This window comes from Apodemus sylvaticus, chromosome 17, assembly GCF_947179515.1.
Source record: "Apodemus sylvaticus chromosome 17, mApoSyl1.1, whole genome shotgun sequence".
Lineage (NCBI taxonomy): Eukaryota > Metazoa > Chordata > Mammalia > Rodentia > Muridae > Apodemus > Apodemus sylvaticus.
Window position 1 is genome coordinate 76,558,350 of NC_067488.1, and position 24,994 is coordinate 76,583,343.

At 41.4% G+C, this 24,994-nt stretch overlaps 1 protein-coding gene and 1 pseudogene across 1 annotated transcript; one reads left to right on the top strand and one right to left on the bottom strand.

The window, feature by feature from the left end:
* Positions 1-5,110: 5,110 nt before the first annotated feature.
* Positions 5,111-16,711, bottom strand: LOC127667414 (leukocyte immunoglobulin-like receptor subfamily B member 4A; annotated as a pseudogene).
* A 2,613-nt stretch (positions 16,712-19,324) lies between these two features.
* Positions 19,325-21,971, top strand: LOC127667415 (uncharacterized; the record flags this gene model as incomplete). Its single annotated transcript, XM_052160390.1, has 3 exons — positions 19,325-19,564; positions 21,280-21,353; positions 21,503-21,971. Coding segments are annotated over exons 1-3 (783 nt in total), but the record flags the coding sequence as incomplete, so codon positions are not given.
* Positions 21,972-24,994: the final 3,023 nt, after the last annotated feature.

The following is a 24,994-nucleotide window of genomic DNA, read 5'->3' on the forward strand; positions in this document are numbered from 1 at the left end:
GCATGGAATTTTATGGCATCATTTAGAGAACTGGGAATGAGCCTTTGTTTACAGGAACAAAAAGCACCTAGTGAGAGTTGACAGACCATATTCAACCTCAGATTAGGTGACAGCAAACAAAAACTGGAAACCTGGTGTACACTGAGAAACCGGTATGTTGTTAAGTGTTTGAAGAGCCTACTTTCCAGGGAGCACATCTGCCAGGTGACAGCAATGAGAACACCTTAGCACAAAAGTTTTAGACGTTATTGTCAGAAGTAAGAGTTGGGGAATAAGGCCTACAGAGGACAATATTTTACCTGGATTGATTAGAGAGAAAATAGGACCAAAACAAGACAGAAGGTCCCAGGAGAAAGAGGTTGGGGGAATTGTCCACAAGACCTAGTTGACCCCATGAAGGAAGTTAGGACTCTCCCAGCATGGATCATTCACTGCTTGATATTTTGTTTTCTGACTTCCTCATTTATAGATGAGTCAGCCCCACCCCCTTAAAACTCTGCATCTAAAACACCACTTCAGCTTTTTCAACATTTCTCTTCTGGACAAAGTTTCTTATGTGACACTGCAGATTCTTCCTCAATGCCCCAGGCACTCGTGCTCCCAGGAGGAATGCCATTAGCCTCCATTTAAGATGGGAGGGTAACATTTAATACTGTTCAACCTCAAGCCAGCCATACACTCCTTGCTCTATCCATTGAAGTAGGATGCTGGTGCCATTTGTTTCAGGATGGCATGGGAGTCCAACTCCAGGATGAATGGTATCCCCTTTCTTGAACTCCATCACACAGTTCTTCCCCTTACTCATCCCCCTTTTCCATTGATAAAATGGCAGACCCCTGACCCGGGCACATCAACTCTGCAGTTTGCAAAGCATATGTCACAAATAGTGCAAATGCACTCTAGCTAAAGAGGCTTGGGTAGTCCCCAAACCTCCACCCACCAACTATTGTTCTCAAGAAGCAGGAAAAGTACATGGAGAATCTGGTCATGCACCAGATTACTAGTAAAGGAAAAGACCTGCAAGTTTGCCTGGTATTTATCACTGATGGATTATTGGACTATAGCTATTCATTAATTCAAATCTCATGGTGTCTTTCTTGGGTCTGCAATTCCCTGCTCATCTTATATTTTCCAAGTCTTTTGCTTTAAGTGGCTGCACGTCCAGGATGTCACTATGCCCAATCTCATATCCATAAGTGGTTCTCCAAGATAGAGTGCACCTTGGTACAGTTTGGAAACTCTTAGGAGTTTATAAAGTTGTATTTTCTGTGGTTCTAATCCCCACATTAACTAGCAATATCTGACTGACTTTGATCCTGAGAACATAGTAGGATAGACTGCATTCCCAATCCTACTGTGTGACCTCATGCAACCCGGGAATCCTCCAGTTGGATACATAGCCTTTGTCTGCCTAGTGTCAGAATAAAATGTTTTTCATCACCACTATTTGACAGTACACAGAATCCAGGATATCAAAACCCACAGTAAGTGTTCTTTGATGACCACCCTGTGTTGATCTGAAGGTTTAGGCCAGTGCCCATGGAAGTCTACACTACTAGGGACATGTCCTACCACAGGACATATTCTTTCTATGTGAAGCTGTAGTTTGGTCATGAGCAGGAAATTTCTCACCTGCAGATATTATAGAATGAGAACAATGATGTCTCAGAGAACCACAGGAACCTGAAGAAGAAGAAAAGCTTCTACTGCTAAGGGCCTCTCAGGGAGCCCACCAATTGTGGAATGGTCCTTTCTGCCTTTTATTTTTTTAGACTGCAGATTCTCTAGCCCTTATTTTATCCCTTCTGCTTCTTGCCCATCAGATAACTTTGCGGCATTAGGACTAAGTTTTGTGAAAGAGACTATTATCCCTCCCAGCATGGTCTTGTCACCCTCATGAGCCTTGAGAATAAAAAAAATGTATTTCAGCTCTGGATTCAGACAGGCTTTACAGAGTGGATTGTTAAGGAACAGATATATAGAATATCCTCCCGTTGAGTCTCCTGATCTATCTTGGGGATATTTATGCCCTACACAACATTTATTGTTTTGCCATTACCTTTGACACTCACAACTGGCTGGAGAACCCTCTTTCTTTTGGAGGGATGTATATGCCTATTATTTTTGGTCTTAGTATAAGAGTTCTCATGGCTTATTTTACCCTTTTCTAGGTCTTCATGCATCCCTGTGGCCTGGATATGTTGTTACAACAGAAACATCCCTTTATCTGATCAGTTCATCCAAGCTCTTCATCTATATTTACATTTTTTGTAAAATTATATACATATACCTACACACACACAAACAAACACACACACACACAAACACACACACACACACACACAAACACACACACATATATAGTATGGCAGCTCTGGGTTCAGGCAAGGTTTGCATATATATGTATGTGTATGTGTATATGTGTATGTAAGATTGATTCTAAGGCATTGTACCTGCCATCCAAATACCCTACCAATCATCATCTAAAAAATTACAGGGTAGATTGAATAACGGCACTTACCTTGGAATTTGTTCATCCATATATTGGCTAACATAGAGAATGGTTGAAAGAATGCACTCAAGATTGGCAATATTTAGGTACCTGATAGACTCCACAGTGTGTAATAAGGACATTTCAGTCTGGGAAAGTCTGATGTCGAGCTATTCTATTCCTGCATATGTGCCAGTAGAAGAGGCCAGGTTAATCTCTTCATCTAGGCGCATTATCCAAGCAACCACACATTATGCTGAGGATTTATGCAAAAGTCATAGTCAGGCCCAAGCTCTTTCCAGGTGTTAATATAGGCATGGAAGCCTACTCAGTATACTAGTTCCTTGGTAGTGTGTCTTAAACGTAGTCTCACAAAGTTTCTAATGTGTCCTTTCTTCGTCATGGTCAGCTCAAAAGACAAAGTGACTTAACGCAGAGAGTTAAAAAATCTGCCTCCCAGATTCTCTGGATGTTGATCATTGAAAAGCCTTGGTATGTCAGGAACTGGCTGGAGGTCCATTAGATCACTTCCTCCACATTTTACTCTGTGGCTTACATTCAGTTTCAGGAAGTCAGTGACACTCCATGAATCATAAATCAGTTGTCAAGGAACGAACATAACCTGGAGGGAGATTCTAAGAAAGAGGTGTCTGATAGTAGAAAAACAAAAGCCTAGAATTGTGGGTGAAAGCTGGTGGCCTATGTTTTGTTCAAAAAAGCTTTACCAGCTGCTTTATTTTTATTCTATTGTCTTTCTCTCTGATCAGTTATTTTTTTTTCTGATGATCTCCAGGCAGCTCTCTTTCACTCTATATGCTGCCTGTGACAGTTCTCCAAGCAATTCTCTCTTGCTATTCTGAAAACCTTCTCTTGATACTTTTTCTCTCACCGCTCATAAGCCCAATCTCTTATTTTATATATAAATCCAATTAATTGCTCCTTCTCTCATTTTTGTTGTAATATAAATCAGCATCCTGTGAACATAGCCCCTTGCTATTTAAGAGACATCAGGCACATGTTTCGCTTTAAGTTTGCAAAATAATATAGAGATCTGCTTTCCTCTGTCAAGCACAAAGAATAAGGAAGCTGTGGTTACCCTTTCTAGAAATTGCAACTTCTACTACAGCTGGGCGGAACCTTGAACTCTTCCATGAGGATTCTGAACATAGTAGTCTGACTGCCTTCTTAAGAAAAAAATACCTAAATCTCTTTATTTCTTTTCTTACTATGATTCCAACAAGTTGGCACACTTTTCAGCTGCTTTTGTTACTTTAGTTTCATGAAACCTCTTATGCAATTTATATTGCCCCTTTATATTTTCACATAGTTGAGAAATTTTCTATTTTCCAAGCCATATTTTTAAAGCAATTCCCATTGTCTAAAAGGCTGTCCAGAATGTCCCAGGCTTTACCATTTGCAGAGAAATTAGCCATCCCTTGCCTCTGTACTCCTGCTAGCTTTGATTATCATGGAGTCATTAACATTAACAAGAAGGACATTCCTCAAAGGAGGAATATAAAAATATGTATATTATTATATGAAGCTGATTTACACCCACATCAACTATCAACACTCCTGGAGGTCCATGCTTGTTGGTGCTGTCCCAAAGGCAGAAACCGTCTCATTCTATTTCTAGCAAGGCCATTCCAGTTATTCCCCTGTCTCCCTCCTTGTAAGTCGTCAGTTGTGAGCAAGATGTACTTCCTGAATAGACTCTGAGAACTTCCATGGCAAATGGGCCTCATTAACTGTCCTTCTAATTTCTCAGGCTTGGACAGACATGCTCTCTTGCCATGGACAGACCCAGTCAGGTCTTGTCCTGTGGGAGAAGCAGGGTCCTGGTACTCAGGTAGGTAAGGCGTGACAGACAGACACAACACACCAAAAAGCAGCTTGAATCTGCTGCAGTTTTACTTCTGCAAACATCTCAGATATAGACACATAATTTTGGAAATACTTTTCGACTTCATGCCAGGTTACATGTTTACAAGTTAACTTGAAACTAAAAAGGAAACAACAGGAAGTGTTTTGGGAGGAGAGGAGACTTTCCTCACCCAGACAGTGGTTAATCATGCCAGATTTGAGGCTGCTCTATTTTTAGAATTCTGCCAAGCTGCAGTCTGAGCAAATTTGCTTTAGCTTGTAAATTTCATTAATATTTATGGGCAGTCAGGACAGTTAGGAACACTGTGTGAACTCCTGTATGTGGCATTGGAGGGGCTGTTGTCCTGAGCCTCTGTGGAGTTTCCCTATTTACTGGAGAAAGTAATGCTTCCTCTGAGTAAGTAAAGCTTCCTACTGTACATTATAGTTGTTGGAATTCTCAGACTATCTTCCTTAACTTCTGACACACCATCCTGGCCTTTCCATACCTGATGTTGAACTTTTAACCTTTCACCATCCACCATGTCTGGATTTTTCACAAACAACTCTTCCTGTTGTACCTGATTCATTACATTTCCAAATGTCTTATTTCCCTCCCACTTAACTCTAAACACAGAAAGACAAGGCACAGCACACAAATCCACAGAATTTGTCCAATGCTCTAGAACAGCTTGAAGAAGCAGGATGCCAGGGACCTCCTCGGGCTAAGTTCTGAGGAACACACACATCTCTGGCTTGACAACATGACTTCTGCCATGTCACACAGACTCCACTGGAGCTGGTGTGGCATTTATTGAGAAGGGTTTGGCTTTATTTAAAAGACATGAGGACTTTTGTTGCCTCTGAAAGGGTAAGAAGCACATTCCCACAATTCTGAGAAGCTTCTGATGACACCTGAGGGAGTCATGATGGCTCCCATCTGTCAAACCAAGTCCACTGAGAACAAATGTCTTCTCAGAAAATCCCTCATTCTCATTCGTGAGATGTGGGGTGTGGGCCTTCTTCCCGGGACGGCTGCCTGCTGGTCTCAGCTGTGGTTCTCTTCCTGTGTCTGGCTGCACAGCTGGGCATAGGTCACATCCTCGGTCTCTTTGGATCTTGTGTCCTGGAGTGGGATGGGGTTGGAAGAAGATGTGTGTTTAGTGTTAGTAACTCATGGGGTGTGGCTCAGTTGTGAGCATGTTTCTGGTGTGGGTGTGTCTCGGGTAGGGATGTGGCTTGGGGGTGGGCATGTCTTGGATGTCATATCCTGGAGTGGGATGGGGCTAGAAGAAGGTGTGTGTCTAGTGTTAGTGACTTATGGGGCGTGGCCCGGCTGTGGGTGTGTCTTGGGATGAACCTGAGGGAAAACTTTGGAAAGAATGGATCCCTGCTGTCCGAAGCCTGGAGGATTTCACGTGGGTGTACACGATCCCATGTGTGTCCTCCTATGGTGGGGTCTGCAGCAAGAGACAATAAGCTGAATGAAGGGGACGAAAAGGACTGAAGTGTGCTAGGCAGGGAGATGACCAGGACTGAAACATGTGAGGAAGGGGGATGACCAGGTGTGAAGCATGTGAGGCAGGGGAATGACCAGGAGTGAAGCATATGAGGCAGGGGAATGACCAGTAGTGATGCTACTCCCGACTCCATCCGGCATCTCATTCAGTCAGAGAGTTCCTTTAGGATTTTAATTACACTACACATTTCCAAGGCTACCCCAGAATGTGGGAGAGTCTGGAAGCTTCCACCTCATGTTCACCACTTTTTATTCTCACCCTGATTCCATTTCCCTCGGCCCCAGCCGCGTCCTCAGTCTTCTTTTTGTACCAAGCCGGTGTCGGATGAGGATGAGACAGAGCAGGAGGAAGAAAAGCAGGAAGAGGAACAATGCCAGGACTCCAGTTAAAACCTTCCAGCGTGTTTCCAGTCCTTAGCGGAAGTGACTCAGGCATGAGGAAGGATATTCCTTACCCGCGCACCTATGATGTGCCCAGCCAATGCGTGACCCCCAATATCACAATCATTCAACCTAGAATTGTATGTTTTCCCCAGTCAGCTGTAGGTGAAAATATTAAGGCTCACGGAGACAAGTTCAATATGCCCAAGTCATTTAGAATGAATGTCAGAAGCATAAAAATATGTAAAAAATTAAAATAATAATGATAATAATGATGATAATAATAATACATAAAAATAAGTCAAACTCAGTGTTTGATTTCTATCCTTCTCACGACACTTTGAGCATGAAAGCAGGTGATGGTCTAGCCTCGGCTCTGAGTCCAGTCAGTGTCCCATGTCACCTTCCTTGTGGCAAAGCGGGCGGTGATCATTTCAGTGCTGGGATTCCATGGAAGGGACTCCTTCCTCACCTGGGATGTCACACCCACGGGAAGCACAGGGAGTAACTGAAGGTGTGAGCCCAGACGTTCCTGTACAGGAGCAGAAATTATGTAAAGGACTCAGAGAATGTGGTTTTTTCCCCATTGCTGAATATCTAAGCAACATTTTTATCTTCCATTATTATTTAGTAAAATTTGTCTAAGGAGCTGGAGCTGAGGAAGAAACTTTATCAGAAATTTCAGGAACCCAAGTGCTCAGAACTTCTTTTAAAGCAGGTTCTGAAATTTAGGTAGACAGAGATATTGTTCCTGAACTGTGTAAAGAACATATCATCTCATTTGTAAATAAGTCCAGATCTCTCACTTTCTCAAATTCAGAGGTGGATTCACCAATTCATAGTGATCTTAATTCTTGTTATACTCACTGCCAGGCGGGTCTCACTTACCATCTTCAGTGGGCGTAGGGGACGGGTCCTTGGTTTCTGCCAGAGGTTGAAGGAGAGATGAACATTAGAGTTCACAACATTTTACTATGCCCTGTTTCTTTCTATCTCAATCTGGACACTAATTACAAAAGGATATCCCCCTGTTGTAGACAAGATGTTTTTTTGGCTCTGGGTTATTGGATCTCTGTGAAGATCACAGTTCGGCCCTTCAATCCGATACAAATCCTTATCATTGGCTATATGGGTGTATGGAGACCCTGAGGGACTCATAACTGCCTCAAAGAATCTGTGCAAAGCAGGTACGAAAAGCCTCTGGTGTACATCCATTACTATGAGTCTAGGCACATGATTTTAAGAAATAAAAAAAGGAAATGTACGGTATCTGTCTTCCACTGAAGATGGTTCATTTTGTCAATTGTGTGAGCTGGTCAACTGCCTCTGCTAAATTACAATGAGACAAGGAGGAAGACTTTTGTATCAGGGGATTCTGACTACAACTTCAATATTGAAGGGTGAATGACTTTTAAACTGAACAGTGTTTTTAACCTGACAGCTTCCTCCCTCTTATTCTAGGGCAGATATCATCTTAGGAAAAGGACACAAGTAGCCCAAAACACTAAGTGATTATGTGAGGGAGGTGCTTACCTGAGACCATGAGGTCAAGGGGGTCGCTTGATTTTGACCACACCTGTGGTGCATTCCTAAAAAAAGCCATAGCATCTGAATGTTCCATTGTGGCTGGGACTAACAGCATCCAGAACAAAAGTAGCCTAGGATGGCTGATTGGCCTGATGCTGTGCATCCAGGTTCCATGAGAGGTGGTGTTTTCCTTCCTGGATCAGAATGAATCTGTCAAATCCCATGTATGAGCTACAGGTAAAAGCTATGGAAACTCCAGAAGTCACATTAGTGCTGGGCCAGACTGACAGGCTGGGGTTTTCATGTGCTCCTAGGATACAAGGGGCAGGATGTAAAATGAACATGAGTTAGCCACATTGTCCCCCAGGATTGGACTCTGAGTGAAGAGCTCCTGGAGAATAGACCCCCTTCTTAGGAAAGAGCCCATGCTAGGATCCCTGAGTGTCCTCTCACCTGTCATCACCAGCTCCATGGCATCACTGTGCTCTGAAAATCCAGCAGCACTCTTATAGTAACACTTATAGATGTCTGCATAGGTAGTTGTCATGTGTTCAATGTTGAACTTGGCCTTATTCATTGTTTTCAGAGGTAATTGAGTGTCCCAAGGATCTACCCTTCGCTCCTTATACAGATGATATTCCTTAGCCTCCCAGAAACCCTGACACCAGATAATCACAGGTGCATGTTGGGCAATCACAGAGCCTGGCTCAGCCCAGATAATGGGCTTTGGGAGGTGTCCTGTGAAGAAATCAAAGGCTGATCCCCAGAACCTCTTCCTTCAGACACCAGATCTTAGCACAGCAACCTCCCCTTGAACAAGATATTAGAACATTAACGCTTTCCCCCATCACCACTGTGACAAATTGGCTCACTACAGAGTAAATTAGAGTCTTTTCTCATCACAGTGAAGGAACCGACACTGGGATTGTCACTATTAATGGCGATCTTATACTTCCACAAAGGAGACTAACATAACTGTCTCCTTAGAGAGATCCAGTAGCTGGTGTAAACAGATGCAGAGACTCAAAAACAAACCTCAGGTGTTGCTTAGAGAGTGTTTTGGAAGAATCAGGGAGAGAATTAAGTGATATAAAATGTGTCAAGGATACCAAAAAAATACCTACAGAATCAACAAACCTTGTTCCATGGGTTCATAGAGACTGAGCCAACAACCAATGATCATGCAGAGGTTGGACGCAGGTCTGCTACCCATGTGTGTCAGATATGCAGCATGGTCTTCATTTGAATTCTTTTTAAAAATTATTTATTTTTATTCTTTAATCCTTTTATACAGTCCAGACTTAATCCCCTTACTGGTCTGCTGCCTGACTACTCCAAATTCCATGGCTTTACCCCTTCTCCAAGAGGATGTCCCCAGTCCTCACCCGCACCACAAAATAGTCCTCTACACATCCTGAGACCTCAAGTCTCTCATGGATTAGCGGCATCTTCTCTCACTGCAGCCACAACTTGACAATATACAAAACCCCTTCTTTTGAAAAGTATTGGGATCAGGTACCTGAAGATAATAAAATCAATACACAGTAAGCCAACATACAATCTCAAATTAAATGGAGAGATATTTGAAGAAATCCTACTAAATTCAGGGTAAAGACAAGGATGCTCACTCTCCCCATATGTATTCAATAGAGTATTTGAATTTCTAGCTGAAACAATAAGACAACAAAAGGAGATTAGGGAGATACAAATGGCAAAGAAAAAGTAAAGGTGTCACTATTTGCAAATGATATGATTGTATATGTAAGAAACCTCCACAATCCAAACAGAGAACTTCTACAGCTCATAAACAAATTCAGGAAAGTGGCTGGATATAAAATTAACTCATTTGGATCCTTTAAAAATCATGTGGGGATGTTTCTGATTCTTTTGTCAGAACACTTATCTCTACCTGGATTGATGTGTTGTGTTTCTTTGGGAAAGGACATGATTTGCCTTGCCTAGACTTGATGCCCCAAGGCTTCGTTGTAGCTAAGGGGGTCTTTCCTGTGAGGTTAAGGGGAGGATGTATTGAGTGGAGTGATTTTGGAAGTTGAGACTGGGAGAAAAGTGGTCAGGGGTGAGAGCACCCTGGATGTAAAGTGAAAAAATATATATAAATGAAAGAAATAATAAAAAGTAACATTGGCTATTTTCAGCCATCAAAATGTAACACGGACATATTGTGCTTCTTGGTGTTGTTGGCTTACATAGAATAATTATTTGTGTCCTGCTTTGCCCAGCCTGTATGAGAAAGCTGGAAGAAGAACTGACATTACATGCTATTGCTTTCGTTGCTTCTTTTGTAAATGATCTTTAATAGGTTATTTATATTTTAACTGAAGAAAGAAATTAGTTATGATTAATGTTGAATTTTATGTCTCAAGGTGATATTTACAGAGCTATTATATTACAGGTGAATATTTGGTCTAGATTTCAGACACTAGTGTTTCTACAATCTGTGTCTCTCTGAATAATGAATATAAATCAGATACTTGGATTCATAAAGTAGATACTTGGATAAGATCTGCAATGAGAAAATGATATATAATATACCATAACTCTAAATTCCACCAGCTGTTTAAAGCACAAAACACGAGCTCCTTGTTATCATTAGCTAATTGAGAACACTCGGTGCATTCCTCCTCACAAGCTCCTTATAAACATGTTTAATTAACAGTTAAGAAAGCTTCCAGTTTTCTCCTGTAAGCCTCTCACATTGTATCTAATTATAAGGGAAGGAATATACTGTAAGAAAATATGATTCTTTCAATTAGTAAATCCATTAAATCATTATGTGAAATAATGGTACAAAAATCAAAAATCCACAATAATATTTCTTTATGCACTTCATAGTGATATCTCACTGGTTATTGACTACTTATGTAATGTTGGTTTGATAATTTCCCTCTTGAAACCCTGCTCTGCTGCTTTGTTGACCCTATAACATGTTAGGAATGAAAACATTGACCAAGAGTGCTTTTGGTCATATCTCAAATTAGAACTTAATAATACATAATGAATAATTTGAGAGTATCAAGTGTTGTATAAATAGGAGTATACCACATAACTGTTAACAAATATTAACTCTTTAAGAATACGGCAATGCCCTTCATGAGAACAACATGAATTTAGAGAACAATAAATATGAAGATCAAGGTAGAAGCACTACTTTTATTGTCATATGGCCAATACTCATAAATTCCCACAGGAACATACGGATATAGAACAACACCTTTGTAATGAGATCACACTTGAAGAAGTTGGAAGTAACATATTAATAGATTAAGTCAGAAATGCCCTGTGGAAATGAGGAAGACACGCTGTGCTCCTTTTCAGACAAGTACAGTAAATAATTTGAGCATATTTTTTGTTAAAATAAATAAGTTGTCAAAGAGATATGTCACTCAACATCTGCTAACAAGGAATAAAGGTTTAATTTTACACAAATTATTTTATCTTCCCAGAAGCTCTTAAAATGTATGCATATAAGGGACTATTGGAGAGAAGCTATGGAGAGGATAGAAATATGCTCAAAATATATTGCATGAGATTTTCAAGGAATTAATAAATTGTCTTTAAAAAGAAACCTTGCTTCCCTAATTAGGGGGAAAGTTAATATTCAGAATTAATGATTATACCCAGGTATACTAAGGGGGCATTAAAAAAATACTTTTGGAGTAAACATCAGTGAAGAGTGAGATTTCAAATTACAAGTATGTATCACTTCAAAACTGCCAGAGTGACCCAGTGATATCTGTAAAACAAATTTTTACAGACAGAGGTGAGAAATGTCTCCTGGGAAATTTGTGGAACACCCTGTAAGCACAGAAGCTAAAAATCTCAGTTGGCAATTTAATATACATCTGAAACTCTCCTTCCTAGTGTCCAGAACTAAGTAATATCGAGCATATTAAAATGTAAAAGAACACATCTTGCAACTTTGTTCCAATCGTTCATGTAATTACATTTTGGATATATATATATATATATATATATATATATATGATATATTGTAGTATGACTCCAAATATATGTTAGAAAAAGCATTTTTTACCAGGCTGTAGAATTCTCCAGGAACTCTAAAGTCGCAGATTCCTTTTTGTTTTTAGAAATCCTTGCAGGGCAGACAGATTTGAAACACTGAGCCCAGACTAAGGATATTTACATATGAAGAACCTTATAGAATGTCCTTGCCATACAAGTGGGTGTTGGACAAGATAGAAAGAATTTACATTTGAGTTGGTACATAGCTTGAATCTACTGTCCCCACCCCAGAAGCCTGGCTTTCTGTTTTGTAACTGAATTGGATATCTCAGGGACATCCACAGCAGACCAGTTAAGCCTGTTCTGCCTTTAACTCTTGACCTGGCTTGTTATGCAGACAGGCTATCTCTACCCTGGCTTACCTGGATAGCAATGGAAGCCTGTGAGGAACTTTACAGACCCCACCCAGGGAGTCCTTGAGCAAAACAACATTTTTTAGCTTATCCAGGTGTGATTCAGGAGACTGTAGATACTTTTTACTCAGAGAGACACTGGGTAGTTAGTTAGTTCACCGGGCTGGGCCTAAGGGCTGCAGCTGCTTAGTTTACTGAGCTGGGGGCCAGAGGCGGTTACCAGAGCTGATCGCAGGTGGCTTGTGTTGGCACCTGGCATGGCACAGTGAAGAATGCAGTGGGCCAACTAGGCAGAGGTGCTCTTGGAACACAGCACAAGCCAGGCAGCTTCCCAAGCTCTACAATGCCACAATCAACACTGGGAAGCTAGGCCAGGGACCCGCCCTTCACCAGGTCTCAGGCTAGCATGACAGTGGGGCCAAGATGAAGCAGTTAAAAAGCATGTGTCAATTGTCCAACTGGATTATGGATGGACTATGTGTAAACACCCTGTACTGCCTGAGAAAACTGAAGCTTTAACAGATGAATGTGATGCTTATTTTGAGATGTTAACTGGACTGGACTACGAGATACCAAAAAAAAAAAAAAAAAAAAAAATCAGATTCCAGCTGCTTCTGTGTGTGGTTGTTTCTGTTTGTTATCCACTGGACCTGTTTCCTCTCCTGATATCCAGAATTCTCCCTTGGATTTAGTTCTGGCTGGGACTGTCCATAACATAGAACCACGCACATATGACTTTAACTTGGAATTATGAGATCATTTGAAGTAATGCACATAATGATTAGCAAATATGGAGTGGATACTTTGTTTAATAAAATGATGTTTCATGAGTGCTAGTGCAAAATGATGTGAAAAGTGCACAGCTTCAGAATAATTGTCCTAACTTCTCTGAAGTTTGAGGAGTTGTACAAACTGTGGGTATGGTTTTTGTCAGTATGCCTTGTTCTCATGTACAAGGTTTTTTTTTTAATACAAAGATTATAAAATTATATATTTCAAAGTTGTGGTAACATTAAATATCAAAGCAATTGTATGTAAGCTCTTTAGTTCTGAATACAGTCATTGATTTGTAGGCAAATATGTTATTTTGAAAAGCACTCATCAGATAGTTCTAATAATGCACATTGAAGCTAAAGAACATTTCAGAAATTTCAAGGGCATCAACTTCAAAAAACTTGTTCAATCTGCAATCACAATTTTCCCAATATGTGTTCTGTTTCAACTATGTTCTCTTTCTCAGTGACAAAGGTAAAGGCTCATGATGAAAAATATTGACTCAGGAAATTTAGAGGAAATGTTATTTGAAGGTGACTGAAAGTTTCAGAGCATGCATAACACCTGGTGTTCAACAGAGAAGAAGTGAGAAAATATTCACAGTGAAATGTGGGGAAAGGAGCAGAGAGGAAAAAGACAAATCCTCCTGAATGTAATCCCCAGAATTCCCCACACTCAGAATATGCTTATTACATTGACCTTCTCTGAGTATAAAACCTTAAGGAATACCCAGGTTTTACACACATGTATGGGATTGCTCGACACGTTTCAGTGGTCTGTTCAGGTGTGGAGCCTAGTAGTCTTTCTTGTTTATCTCCTGGTTGAATCTTGTTCCACTTTCTAGAGGGTCCAAGCCTCTAACAGCAGCATCACTATAGTCACAAGAACCAAGGCAGCTAAAAGCATTCTGATGAGATTTTCAACTGTGCGACCTTGGTGGTGTGAGGGTGGGGTTTCTGTATAAAGAAGTCAGAGAATTAAAGTAAAGCCAAAATTTTCTAGCACTAAATTGTTGGGCATAGAGGCTCCCTCTCCCTGAAAGAACTAGACTCTTTGTGCCTATCTCTTAATTTGGAAATTTCTTTCTCACCTGCTTCTTAATTGTCCATGCTTTCTGAATGTTCTTATTGTCTGAGTACACAAAGAATCAAAGAATTTCATTAAATTATGTCAAAGTATGGGACAATCTGTTATTTTAATTTGCAGAAATAAGATAAAAGGTAAGCAAAGAGGTTTTTCCTCAGTCAGAATCTCAAAATAACATTGTGCTATCTCTTAAATACTCATTAAAATTTGTTCATGGAGATGGAGCCTAGAAAAAAATTATTCAGTGTTTTCATGAAAGCAGGAGATAAAAGGTAGAGTAAAGGAGGGTCTGAAATACAAGTAGAGAAAGATATTGGACCATAAGCTATGTAAGGTACCAGTCATCTACGTGGAGAGCAAGTCAAGTTGCCCTAATTTCTGAACGTCCCTTAAAGCTTCACCAACATATCTCAACACAATGTGTATCCCCTCCAGGAGCGTCATCACTTACCATCTTCAGTGTGCTAAAGGCATCTGCTAAAATGGAAGGAGAAGTGAATGTTTGAGCTCCCAGCTCTTGACTATGCCCTGCCTTGCTCTGTTGGTCCTCATTTTGCACCATAAGTTCAATCAGATATAATGCTGTTGTATACACATTTTGTGCCTATGGGTTCTTGGACCCTTGTAAAGATCACAGCTCTCACAGTCAATACTCCAAAAAGCATATCATTTAATGCTGGAGAGGATAGAAACTCTCAGGGACTGACAATTACTTGATGTGTGCATTATGAATACCAAATGCCTCTGTTGAGTAGCAATTACCATGAGATTAGACACAGTATTTTAGGAAGTAAAGACAATTGAGCATGAAGGCCCAATTATAGCACTGAAGGCATGTTCTGTTTAGATTTTTTTCTAACTTTATATGACCTAGAGTCATCAATGAAACTTCAAAAAATGTGTATCATATTGACTTGTAGGAAAAATGTGGAAAGATTTCTGATTTATTGACAATTGATGTGGGAAGGCCAGACATCCACGGGTGATTTTGACCCTTGATAATTGGATCTTGAGGTTAAAGCAATTTTGTAGGTATTGGGAAGAAACCTGTAACAGTACTAAATCATGGCTTATGCTTCAGTTACTACTTTGAGTATATCCCCCTAATTCTTTCCATGATGGACTATAAGCTATCAAATGGAATAAACTCTTTTCTCCATGTATTGTTTTACATCATGGCGAGTTAAGAAAACAGTGGAAATCTAAATAGTATAGTGACAACGTCTAATTACTTGGTGAATTGTACGTTTCCCTCAAACACCTCTTCTAATCTATAGTGAATGTTGGAGGAACTTACTTCAGGGGATGCTGAGTAATAAACTTATAATGAGGGGTAAATGATTTTGGTATCAAAAAGATTTTTTTAATGATGACATCCTCCCTCCTATTCTAAGCAAGAGATCATCTTAGGAAAGAGAACAATGTGAGAACATTACCTGAGACCATGAGGTCAAGGGGGTCACTTGAGTTTGACCACACCTGAGGTTTATTCTTTAAAAAGTCGTAACATCTGAACGTTCCATTGTGTTTGGGAGTAACAGTGTCCACAACAAACGTAGCCTGGAATGAATGATTGTCCTGATACTGTGAGTCCAGGATCCATAACAGGTGGCGCTTTCCTTCCTGGATCAGAATGTATCTGCCAAATCCTATGTGTGAGCTACACGTAAAGGCTATGAAAACTCCAAAGGTCACATTAGGGCTGGGTAAGACTGACAGGCTTGGATTTCCATATGCTCCTGGGATACAAGAAGAAGAATGTGAAATGATCATGAGTTACACACATTGTCCTCCAGGATTGGACTCTGAGAGAAGAGCTCCTGGATAACAGATATTCATCTTAGGAAAAAGCCCGTGCTGGGTTCCATGAATGTCCACTCAGCTGTCACAACCAACTCCATGGCATCACTGTGCTCTGAAAATCCAGCATCACTCTTATAATAACTCTTATAGATGCCTGCATAGGCGATTGTCATGTATTGAATATTGAACTTGGCCTTATTCCTGGTTTCCAGAGGGAATTGAGTGTCCCAAGGATCTACACTTCTCCCTTTTTACAGACAATACTCCTGGGCCTCATAGGAACCCTGACACCAGATAATCACAGGTGTATTTAAGGCAAACACAGAGCATGGCTCAGCCCAGATAATTGGCTTTGGGAGGTGTTCTGTGAAGAAATCAAAGGCTGAGTCCCAGAACATCTTCCTTCCTTCCCAGAACATCATATCTTAGAACACAAAACTCCCATGGAAGAAGACATTATCACATGAATGCTTTTCCCCCACTACCATTGTGAATATTGGACCCTCTAGACATTAAAATAGAGATTTTTCTCATCATAGTGAAGAATCAAATCCGGGGATGGCTGGAGACACTCACCTGCCTGTACTGCAGTCCTGGGTTCCACAACAAGACCTGAAATAAAATTTTCTCTCAGACCTTTTCACATTGAGAGGCAGATGGGATCACCTAGGTTGTCAATGTGAAATTAAACCTGGCTGTTGAGTAGGTTCTATTACAGACGTATGTGTCCAATCCCCCTGTTCATATCTCACCAAGGTACAGCAGCACTGTGAGCATGGCTATCATAGTGAGGCCTTGTAATGTTCTGAGGTGTTCTCCTGGGCCTCTCTGACAAATGTTCTGTAACATTAGCTTATATACAGATGTCATCTTGGGGCAGGTCCTTCCTGTCATGGGTTTTCAACATCATGTTTATTATGGGAAGAGAAACTTCCATACTTTCCTCAGCAAAGGGGATTGACTAAACTCTCAGTTCTCTGAACTTCATTTAGAGAAATGTTTTCCCTATTCCTCACAGATTTCCAGTTTGCAATTTCTGCTGGTGAAGACTGTCAACTAGGCCGTTCCTCTGAAGACACCATAGCCTGAAGACAACCCAGGAGTTCCTCTGCATAAAGGCAATTGGGCAACTAACCCAACAGTCCTATCTCTTGAAGATAATAGAGTCCTTTATGGAGGATATAAATATCTCACTGAAAGAAATACAGGAAAACAAATGTACACACATAGAAACACTTAAACAAGAAACAAATAAATCCCTTAAAGAAATGCATGGAAACAGAACCAAAACACAATAAAACAGGTGAAGGAAATGAATGAAGCTGTCCAAACCCAAATAGTGAAAGTGAAAACAATAAAGCAAACACAAATGGATGCAAACATGGAAATGGAAAACCTAGGAAAGCAGTCAGGAATTGCAGATGTAAGCATCACCAACAAAATATAAGAGATAAAAGGGAGAATTCCAGACATAGAAGATAACTTAGAAGAGATTGACAAAACTGTCTATGCAAATTCAAAATGTTTCAAACTCCAAATCGAAAATATACAGGAAATTTCCTGAACAGAACACTAATAGCTAATGCTGTTAGGTCAAGAATTTAAAAATGGGACCACATAAAATTGCAAAGCTCCTGAAAGGCTTTCTTAGAATGGGAATCAAAATAGACATGGAGGAGATTCAGACACAAACTGTGGAGCAGAGACTGAGAGAAAGGCCATCCAGAGACTGCCCCAACTGGGGATCCATCCCATATACTGTCACCAAACATAGAAGGAGCATAATACAGCTGTTTACTGAGAGACTCTGTCATAGCCTGACAAATACATGAGGGGATGCTCTCAGCTGAGTCACGTTGTTTCTGTGGAGAGTCAAGCCTCTGCTCTGAGGATTGCTGGTTTACAGACTGGGATCTATACACCTTTTGTGTATTTGAGAGCTTGGACTACCTGAGATACTACCAAAGATTGAATTGTGCCATGAAGAAGAGCACAGAGGTCTCCAGATTCTGAGTCAGAGGGAGCCACGTAGATGTGGACAACAACCAAGACAACGGTATAGAGGAGGTAGACCAACTTTTACCAAGCTTGCCGAGGGAGAAGGGGCTGGAACTTGAGAACTGTGATGGTGGAGACTGCTCTGACAAGGATCTGGCTTCTGACAGTCCCAGGAATCTAGGATTCTGGGCATGGCTTCAAAAGCTTTTGGCCAAAAGAAGAAGAAGTAAACAAGTCACCCAGAAATCTGTTTGGAGTCCAGGAGCCCTCATGACTGCTAAGACCTGCAGTTAGGGGATCTTCTGTCAGCTCTTGTATTAAAGCAAATGTACACAGAAGGATGTTGTTTCTTTACAGCCTTGTGGTGTTTGTTTACTTGTTTCTTTAAATCTTTGTGTTCTTATTGTAGTTGCCCAAGGGAAAATATGAGGGCCAGAATGGACCCAGATGAGGATGTTCTATTCTTTCCTACCTTTGGTTACAGGAGTAACTGGTGGTTTGTTTTAAAGAAGTCCTTAGGAGACTTTGACATCCTGGTTTTCATGTGTGCTGGGACATAAAAGAACCAGCAAATGGTGAACAACCTTGAGCACTTTGGGAAACCTCTCGGCTTAATCAACATGGTTGAGGAGTGACCTACCCAAATGCTTCCTTTACAAATTAATCTATGGGGCCACCTACAACTTCCATTTTACCACTTCTTCCTTCCGTGTAGACTGGACTAGCCCTGGACTCAGATTTACTTTGTCTTGACTCTCTAGTATGGGGATTAGAGGCCTGTGCCACCACTTCTGCACAGGAGAGTCTTTCTATTTTCAGCAATTTCCTTTGGAAATTTCTGCATCACAAGGGAACTTACCTGCAGAAACAGGACTGGCTAAGTTGGAAGCTCAGGGCAGTCCTGGCCCTGACACAGAAAACCCAGCTTCCTAGCCTCAAGAGTGTGTCTTTTAAGTGCTTCCAGTCTTGGAAGAGCTTCACCTCTTACAAGCCTTACTTCTATTGTTGGTCTTCATAGCAGTTGAATCCCTCAGTAGGCTAAGCCATGTACCAGGCTAAAGAATGATTTCTTACATTTGACTCTCTGATGTTCATTTCTCAGGAAGTGTATGTAGGAAAAAAATAGACCCTGCACAGAAAAAGTGACCAGCATGTTTTCCTCTGAATATTCAATAGTATCTGTAATTCACATCACCTAGAACTTTCAACAGAGGTGGGAAGTCTCAGGTAATACATCTTGGATTCACTGAGAGAAAAACTCATCCCTGGGCACCAGGATGTTCTGTCAGTATTTAGGAGCACATCCTGGGTTCTAATCAAGTCCCAGTACAGCTTACTGGAAATAATCTGATTTGATTGTTAAAACAATAACACCAAAAAATCAAGGACACAGTTGGAAATGATTTCAGCTCACGCAAGCCAACACCCATGGAAAACTTGGCTGTGTGGGAAATTTAAAGTTAGTAGAGCCCAGAGAATGCAAACATGGGCACTGAATATTGGCATTCCTCTCTGGGGGAAGAGCAGCCCATGGTGACTCCTGCTGGGAAGAAGTGTCAGTGCCTGGAGCTCAGAAGCAGAGTTGTGGAACTAGGAAGTTTGGAGCTTCTGGATCCTTCCTTGGTCCCTGGTCTAGCTGTGGTCTCGACAAGTATGGAAATGCAGACAGGGGAACCAACTATGGACCTGCCTTACCAGGATTGCAAGACTCACATAAAACTCGGGGTGAGTGAGTCATTCAACCATGGTTGTCCTGTGCTTTCCTTGTCAAGTGTACTCTTGGGACATGGCCCCAAGGCAGCAGGGAAACTACAGCTACATAAAAAGACCAGCTGAGACAGAATACCAGTTGAGCACTTGCCTGTGCCATCTGGAAAATCATAGAAGATCAGAAAGGAAAACAGCTGCAAGGAGATTTGTGTTTGCACTGAGTTTATTGCATTCCATGAGGAATGGAGGAATGTGTCACAAGTCTTGGCATACTTGTACTGCTGAGTGGGTTATTTACCTAAGGTAGATAGAATGAAGTCTGCTTTCTGAAAAGTCAGGAGGCTTAGTGGGGCAGAAAACAATCCGAACCCATGGCACCTGCAATGCATCTCCTTCCATGAATACGGGTGCCAGGCATTTTGGTCAGTCTTTAGCAGCACACCTTCCAGATCCTGAGCTCCTGCAGAATTCTACCTCTGTTCACCTGGCAGAGTCCAATCCTGTCAGCACAGCGAATGTTCAGAGGAACAAAAACACATATAAGGTTGCAAATCACCTTTGGAAAACAACTCAGGCCTGCTGACAGCCTAGCAGAACTTGGCTTGGGGGACAAGCTATAGCTACTAGAGAAGGGAGCCCACCTTGTGACCACTGAGGTCCACATCACCTGGAGTGCCAGTGCCGCAGCACCCCCTGTGGTGAAGAAGTATAAGGGCTGCAGATCTGTAGAAGAACTGAGGATCTGAAAAAGGAGACTTTAGCCTTCTTGCCAGGCCTCATTCAATGGCTCTGGCTCTTGCATTTCCCTCAATGACCACAACCATCCTGCATGACAGTGGTTCCTTGGAGGGGACCAAGCTAATTCAAATAATATAAAATAATGAAATAACAACCCTAATATGAGTTACATCAGATCGGCTCCTATCTGTTATTTTGTAGATCACTAACATTTCCCTAGCACTATACTTTTCTTCTCAAATCGTTGGAATTCACTTTGTAGACCAGGCTACTAAGAGATCCACCTGCTTGATTCACTTCCATAGTGCTTGGATTAAAGGTCTGAGTCACCACACCCTGCAGAAGAGACTCAACTTTAATCCATAGATTGAATCTGGAACACACACCTTTAATTTGGGCCACACCTTCATCTTGAGGCCTATATAAGAACACAGACGAAGCAAGTTTTCACATTGCCTGCTTGCTCTCTCCTAGATAGCAACACTTAGGACTTCCCTGGCATTATTGCTTACTTGTCTGTGATTCCATCTTCTACTGAAGATCTGCTGAGACATCCAGCCTCAGGGACTGAGAACTTCTGGATTCTTGGACTTTGCTTCCCATCCTGCTGTTGTGGAATAAGGCAGACAGCATCCTGTACGTCATTCTAATAAATCCCTAATCAGGAAAAACAGGGTGACTGAGAGATCATTCTATGTGATCTTTACTCTTTACAACAGGCACCCCAAGTAGATTTACTGACCCATGAGCACTTCCCCCATTGCCTGTTTCATCAATCCACTATAATTTTAACTCTAGACAATTGCATCCAGAGTATAGGATCTTAATTTGAGAAGCTTCACTCCTTTCTTGTTTGCTTGTTTGGATATTTTAGCCTAGGTGTTCCTGTGTAGCCCTAGCTGTCTTGAAACTAGGTCTGCCTACCAGTTTGGCCTTGAGATCAGAGATTCAACTGCTTCTACATAAATCCCCAATTTGCTTCTTTCCTGTAGGTGCTGAGACTTAAGTATTGCATCGCCAGACTGGGCAGAATTTTGCCTCTATCAGGCAATGCAAATAGATGCTAGTATTGTGGGTTTAACACCCAATATTTCACAGTGTAATGTTCAGGAGGGTATAATTAGCTAACTGGAGATTTCTCTGTATTGGAAGGGCAAGGACTTGCCCTCAGCATTCCATGGATAACCTGAAGTTTCTGAGGGAGTACCTTCTCAGTTTTGTCAAAAACACAGCAGATTCCGAAGAGCATGGATTGCCAAGTGGATGTGATTTGCCAGCCCTGACTACAAGATCTTCCATGTCTGAGCCATGTTGTTTCTGTGGAGAGTCAAGCCACTGCTCTGAGGATGACTGGTGTGCAGATTGGGATCTATACTCCTTCTGTGTATTTGAGAGCTTGGAATACTTGAGATATGACCAAAGATTGAATTGTGCCATGAAGAAGAGCACAGAGGTCTCCCCTATTGAGAGTCAGAGGGAGACACGAGTGGCTTCAGGAGATGTAAACAACAACAACCAAGACAAAGATATAGAGGAGATAGACCAACCCTCACCACGCTTGCTGAGGGACAAAGGGCTAGAACTTGAGACCTATGATGGTATAGACTGCCCTGACCAGCACCCTGCTTCTGACAGTCCCAGGAACCTAGGATGCTGGACATGGCTTCAAAAGGCTTTTGGACAAAAGAAGACAAAGAAGTGAACAAGCCACCCAGAACTCTGTTTGGGGTCCAGGAGCCCTGATGCCTGCTAAGAGTTGAAATTAGTGGATCTTCTGTCAGCTCCTCTATTACAGCAAAGGCACACACAAGGCAGTTGTGTCTTTGCAGCCATCTGGTTATTGTTTGATTGTTGCTTTACATCTTTCTTAATAAGTTAAAAAGCTGGAAATTTTTGTTCCTATTGAAATGGCCCAAGGGAAAATATGGGGGCTAGACTGGACCCAGATGAGGAAATTCTATTCTTTGGTTACAGGAGTAACTGGTGGTTTCTTTTAAACAAGTCTGAGGAGACATTGACATACTGGTTTTCATGTGTGCTGGAACACAAAACAACCAGCACACTGAGAGTAAACTTGAGCACTTTGGAAAACCACTCTGCTTAATCAACATGGTTGAGGAGTGATCAACCCAGTGCTTCCTTTACAAATTAATCTAGGGACCACCTGCAACTTCCATTTTACCCCTTCTTCCTTCTGTGTAGACTAGACTATCCTTGAACTCAGATTTACTTTGCTTTATCTCTCCAGTATGGGGATTAGAGGCCTGTGCCACCACTTCTGCACATGAGATTCTTTCTATTTTCAGCAATTTCCTTTGGAAATTTCTGCTTCGCAAGGGTACTAATCTGCAGAAACAGGACAAGCTAAGTTGGAAGGTCAGGGATGTGCTGGCCCTGACAAAGAAAACCCAGCTACCTGGCCTTGAGAAAGTGTGTATCTTTTATGTGCTTCCAGTCTTGGAAGAGCTTTACCTCTTACAAGCCTTACTTCTATTGTTGGTCTTCCTAGCAGTTGAATCCCTTAGTAGGCTAAGCCACGTACCAGGCTAAAGAATGATTTCTTACATTTGACTCTCTGAAGTTCATTTCTCAGGAAGTGTATGTGGGAAACAATAAACACTGCACAGAAATACTGACAAGCATGTTTTCCTTTGAATATTCAAAATTTCCTGTAATTCACATCACCTAGAACTTTCAACAGAGGTGGGAAGACTCAGGTAATACATCTTGGATTCACTGAGAGAATGACTCATCCCTTGGCACCAGGCAGTTCTGTCAGTATTTGGGAGCACACCCTGGGTTCGAATCAAGTCCTATTGTAGCTTGCTGGGCATAATTGGATTTGCTTGACAAAATGAAAGCACCAAGAAACAAAATCACAGACGCTGTTGGAAATGATTTCAGCTCGCAAAAGCCAACAGCCAAGAAGAACTTGGTTGTGTGGGAAATTCACAGTTAATACAGATTTGAGCTTCCAAAGATGTGCACAGACCATTGCCATTCCTTTATGGAGGAAGAGCAGCCCCACAGCATCCCCTGCTGTGAAGAAGTGGCAGCACCTGGAGTTCAGAGTCAGAGCTGTGGATCTAAGGATCATTGTAGCTACTGGCTTCTTGGTCCCTACTCCAGCTGTGGCCTCTACAAGTGTAGACAAGCCGGCAGGGGGACTAACTATGGACCTGCCCTGCCAGGGTTCCAAGACTCTCCTAAAACTCGGGGTGTATGAGTGAGTCCACTGGGGTCGTCCTGTGTTTTCCCTGTCTGTCAAGTGTACTCTTGTGCCATGGCCCCAAGGCAACAGGGAAACTACAGCTAGATGAAATGACCAGATGAAACAGAATACCAGTTGAGCACTTGTCTGTGCCATCTGGGAAATCTTAGGCAATCAGAAAGGAAAGCAGCTGCAAGGAGATTTGTGTTTGCATGGAGTTTATTACATTGCATGAGAGGGGGAAAGTGTGGGAAGTCTTGGCACACTTGTAGGGCTGAGGGTGTCATTTACCTATGGTAGACAGAATAAAGTCTCCTTTTTGAAATGTCAGGAGACTGAGCTGTCAGGAAAAAAATCTCTGCACCTGCAATGAACCTGGACACCAGGTGTTTTGGTCAGCCTTTAGCAGCACAACTTCCAGAACCAGAGCTCCTGAAGAATTCCACCTCTGTTCACCTGGCAGAGTCCAATCCTTTCAGCACAGCGAATGTTAAGAGGAACAAAAACACATATGAGGTTTCAAATCACCTTCGAAAAACAACTCAGGCCTGCTGACAGCCTAGCAGAACTTGGCTTGGGGGACAAGTCATAACTACTAGGGAAGGGGATCCAAGGTGTGAGCACTGAGATAATCACCACCTGGAGTGACAGTGTCTCAGCACCCTCTGTGGTGAAAAAGTTGCTGGGCTGCAGCTCTGGAGGAGAACTGAGGATCTGCAAAAGGAGACTTGAAAAAAAAAACATGAAAGAATTCTTAATTATCTGGAATTTTAGAGGAATAATCTCAAGCAAGAGATTACAGCAATGATGCATTTGAAATTAATTACTGACTTACTAAACAAATAAAGATAGAATGGATTAGGTAGTATTCATTCTGTTTCTATCATGGTTCCTTAGGTAGTCCCCACAATAAATTTCTTTTTATGGAAACAAACAGAATATCAAGTTCATCCACATGAAAAGGAACTTTTCATTTTGAGAAGTGATAACACCATTCCATTCCACGGTGTTGGCAAAAGATGATGTAATAAGGACTAACATTGATCCCTCTCTGGTTAATGACTGTGAGTCCATTTATATTACCAAAGAAGGTCTTAAATATCCCAACATTGCTGCATTATAAGACAAAGGCTTCGAAGCCAACTATAAGAAGTTCCTGGAGGTCCTTAAAGAGGAAATGGCTAAGTCACTTACAGAATTCCAGGAAAACACAAACAATTGGAGGGAATCAATAAATACCTCAAAGTCACCCAGGAAAACAGAAACAAAAAAGTGGATGAAACCAATAAATTCTATAAATGAAGAAGTCATAAACCAAGTGTTGAAGGAAACAAACTATTAGAGACCAAGAAATACAAAAAATGAAGCAAACACAAACAGAGTGAATACTGGAAATAAAAATTTAGAAGTGCACACTGGAACTAGAGGCAAGGTTCAGTGAGAGAATACAGAGATGGAAGACAAATCTCAAGCATTGAAAATAAAATAGAAGGGAT